Here is a 3,104-nt window from a genome sequence, read left to right on the forward strand (position 1 = left end):
GAACAGAGGAGCGGCTGTAAGAAGAGGGTGTAATGAATGTGCATAGCTCAATAAATATAGCCCGTGAAGCCTGCATATGTTTCCTCCTAACATTGGTAACACTTGTGAACTCTTTTCAGTCAATAGATTCTATTGTTTTCCATTTTTTGTGAAAATAAATTATCAAAGAGATTCGTTTTGTATGATTTATGGCATTGAAACTGTGTTATACTGCAGTAAAACACGAGGCCACAGAGAGAGAAGTGTAACGCCCAGAAAGAGGTTCATCAGTCGTTACGATTATTATCACGAGTTCATCTGTGCGTGTGATAGTCGTGTCGGTATGCTGTACACAGAACGTGTAAACGTAGTCCGTGTCGTTTTCCCACAATCCTCTGTGACCTACATCTTCTCACGTCAACACACCTCAAACCACAAGGCTTCACTTCTAACCTCAGAGTGCGTGTTTTAAATAGCTACGTAGATTACAGAGTTTATATGTGTAGCCACTTTAAAAGTGTTTTATAGGCTGGAAATCTGCTTAAATTACTAAAAGAAATATTGAAATGCAAAGTTGATGAGACAACATCTCCCATATTTAGGCTGAGGAGGAGTGACGTAGAGACCTGTCAATCACCGTGTAGCCCCGCCCTAAAGCATCCCCTGCTTTATGGTCTGTTTGACTCTAAATGGACCATAATGTACTAAATGAACATCATGCTGTATTGAAGAAGACTTGAAACTAGAGATTGAGACCATAAACTCATGTTTACAATGTTTACTGAGGGAATAAATCAAGAGAGAAGTAGAGTCATTTTCTCATAGACTTCTATACAACCAGAGGAGTCGCCCCCTGGTGGACACTAGAGACATTGTTCATGCGTCTTTGCATTCCCTCCAAGAACACGGCGTCGAACAAACACCTTCCCCTCGAGGGAGCCTGTGGCTTTGTGATGGCTGGAATTCCCATAAATGTCCGATCTGTACGACCGAAATCAAACCCACGGTGTGATTTTTGACATTTCTTCGGGGCCGTCTGGATGGCACCGAGGAAAGGTAGAAAGGTAGAAAGGGAGGGAAGACTGGGAGACATGAAGCCAAACATCTGCATGTCTAAAACTTTCACGTCCAAGAAAATACAGCTGACGGTCTCAACCACAAAGAAAACAACACACCTGATTATCCTGCTCCGCTTCCCCACGTCGTCCTCTGCTGCCTCGACTAGAACGCTTATAATCTACCTGATTAGAAATCAATATGGCGTTAAACTAAAGTTCAAGGTGTACCACAGTTTCTGTTAGTGTTGTACCTGTGAACCAGGAGCTGTGTGTTTCCTCATTCATCAGAGGAAGTGCCACTTCCTTTCATTGTCTTTCATCACAATAAATACAATTATTTAGTCACCGTAGAGTGTGATGTTCACGTTACAGTGACTCTCAGCGCCACATTCAACGGCCGTTTGACCACCGAGAGAACAGTTTCAGTCTCATCAGCATCCGTTAGAGTCTGGGACCGGTCCCTTCACTCATGTGTTGGCTTCTACTTCATCTCTTAACACACTTATTCAAATCAGTGTGACGCTACCTTCCTGTTTGACTACAACACATCATCTCTACATGCACAGACTCGTGTCAAATGCTCGCACATAAACATTGTGAATAACTGCGTGGAAGCATTTCACCTCGTCCGTCTTCACTGGTTTAGAATGTGTGTGTTCAGCATCCCTGAGAACAGAGAGAGGAGGATTCTTCCACTGCGTGGTGGAGGATCGGGGCTAAACATAGTGACTTCGTCACAGCGCTGGATCTCCACTTCACTGCTTCCACTGTGTCGTTTATTTGTGGACTAAACGCGGCTGTTATGGTTCGTACAGAAGCTCTCTGTGGAGGTGTGAAAGAGGCTCTTTACCCTCCGAGCACCACAAACAAACAGATCATCAGAGCCGGAGAAAAGGGACCTTTTCTAAAGCTGAGCGCTCTTTTCAAACACTCTGGTGGTGCTTTGTGAAGCGCCTACACTTCAGAACTATCAGCAGCAGCTGAACATGGGAAGAGAGCCGACGTGAGCTATTTAAGGAGAGCACAGAGCTCAACTAAAGCAATGACAAGCCAGCTGTGTTTCCACAGCTTCATGTGAGGAGGAAGAAGAAGAAGAGGATGAAGAGGAGGAGATTGTATTTTAACTGGCCTCACTCAAGCTCAAAGTTTACATGAACTACCTCCTGGTTTTAGGGATAATCCCTCCGATGTGAAACCTTGATGTTATGTTTTGTTTAATAAGACTGTTTACAGACCCAGAATGCATTGCAGCAAACGTTTCTTTTGCTAATGGACCCAAAAACTGACCCCAGGCAGACCCAGTTAGGTCCCAGTACCTCAGTTTGGGTACCACTCATATATTTAGTCCTGAATGCTTTAACTTTACTCTAAAACTTTTTAATTTAAGTGTCATTTGTTAGACACTTTATCAAGGCACAAAGTTAAGAGTTAGCAAGGACTTTACCCCAAACAACTAGCCGGTTAGCTTAGAGTTTGATTGAAAGTTAATGAAATAAAGTACAGTTTGTACTAATTAACAACACATTATATTAACATGTGAAACCACAAACGGTTCAGTCAAACACTAACTGACAGCGATGTGAAGCAACACTTTGATTTGAGCTAACATTAGCAAGCGATGCTAATTTTACAAAAAAAAGAAGAAGAAGAAGAAAAAAAAAGTAGAAGAAGAAGGAAAAAAAAAAAGCGATCGTTTTGTTTACCTCTGCGGTCCGGAGCGGGGGCGGTTTCTTCAAAGCCAGTTTGAAAGAACTTTCCATGGCTCCGGTCATTTTCATAACTTCGGCTTCTTTTTATAACTCCTCACTTTTTAACGTCTCCTCGCTGCTCTTTTTACCCGAGCCCAACGCACTCACATCCCACCGTGGATTGAGCCGAGCTCCGAGCTCCGGGACATGGATGGAGCTCCTTCTTCTTCTCCAGGAAAAGAAAAAAACTTTGTAAAACTACTGCGCGTCCGAAACAGAATATTCCACTAAAAGCGTGACAGGAAGTAGAATCTACGGGACGTGTAGTGTTGAAATCTGTTCATCTTTGGGTCACGGAAGCGTCCACCAGCCTCAGCCA

The 3,104-nt window shown here is 43.3% G+C and overlaps 1 protein-coding gene across 2 annotated transcripts in view; it reads right to left on the bottom strand.

Annotated features, from left to right (window-relative positions):
* rapgef6 (Rap guanine nucleotide exchange factor (GEF) 6) overlaps window positions 1-3,104 on the bottom strand; it is a 120,116-nt gene extending 117,012 nt beyond the window's left edge. The window contains exon 1 of one of the 2 annotated variants that reach the window (XM_076101889.1): window positions 2,741-3,104. In XM_076101889.1, the coding sequence (XP_075958004.1) occupies window positions 2,741-2,815 (75 nt within the window). In that variant the 5' untranslated portion in view covers window positions 2,816-3,104. The remainder of the gene's footprint in view (window positions 1-2,740) is intronic. The other variant, XM_076101890.1, reaches the window with a different exon arrangement.

The sequence above is a fragment of the Anarhichas minor genome, unplaced genomic scaffold (assembly GCF_050575085.1).
Source record: "Anarhichas minor isolate MPS153535 unplaced genomic scaffold, ASM5057508v1 ptg000027l, whole genome shotgun sequence".
Taxonomy (NCBI): domain Eukaryota; kingdom Metazoa; phylum Chordata; class Actinopteri; order Perciformes; family Anarhichadidae; genus Anarhichas; species Anarhichas minor.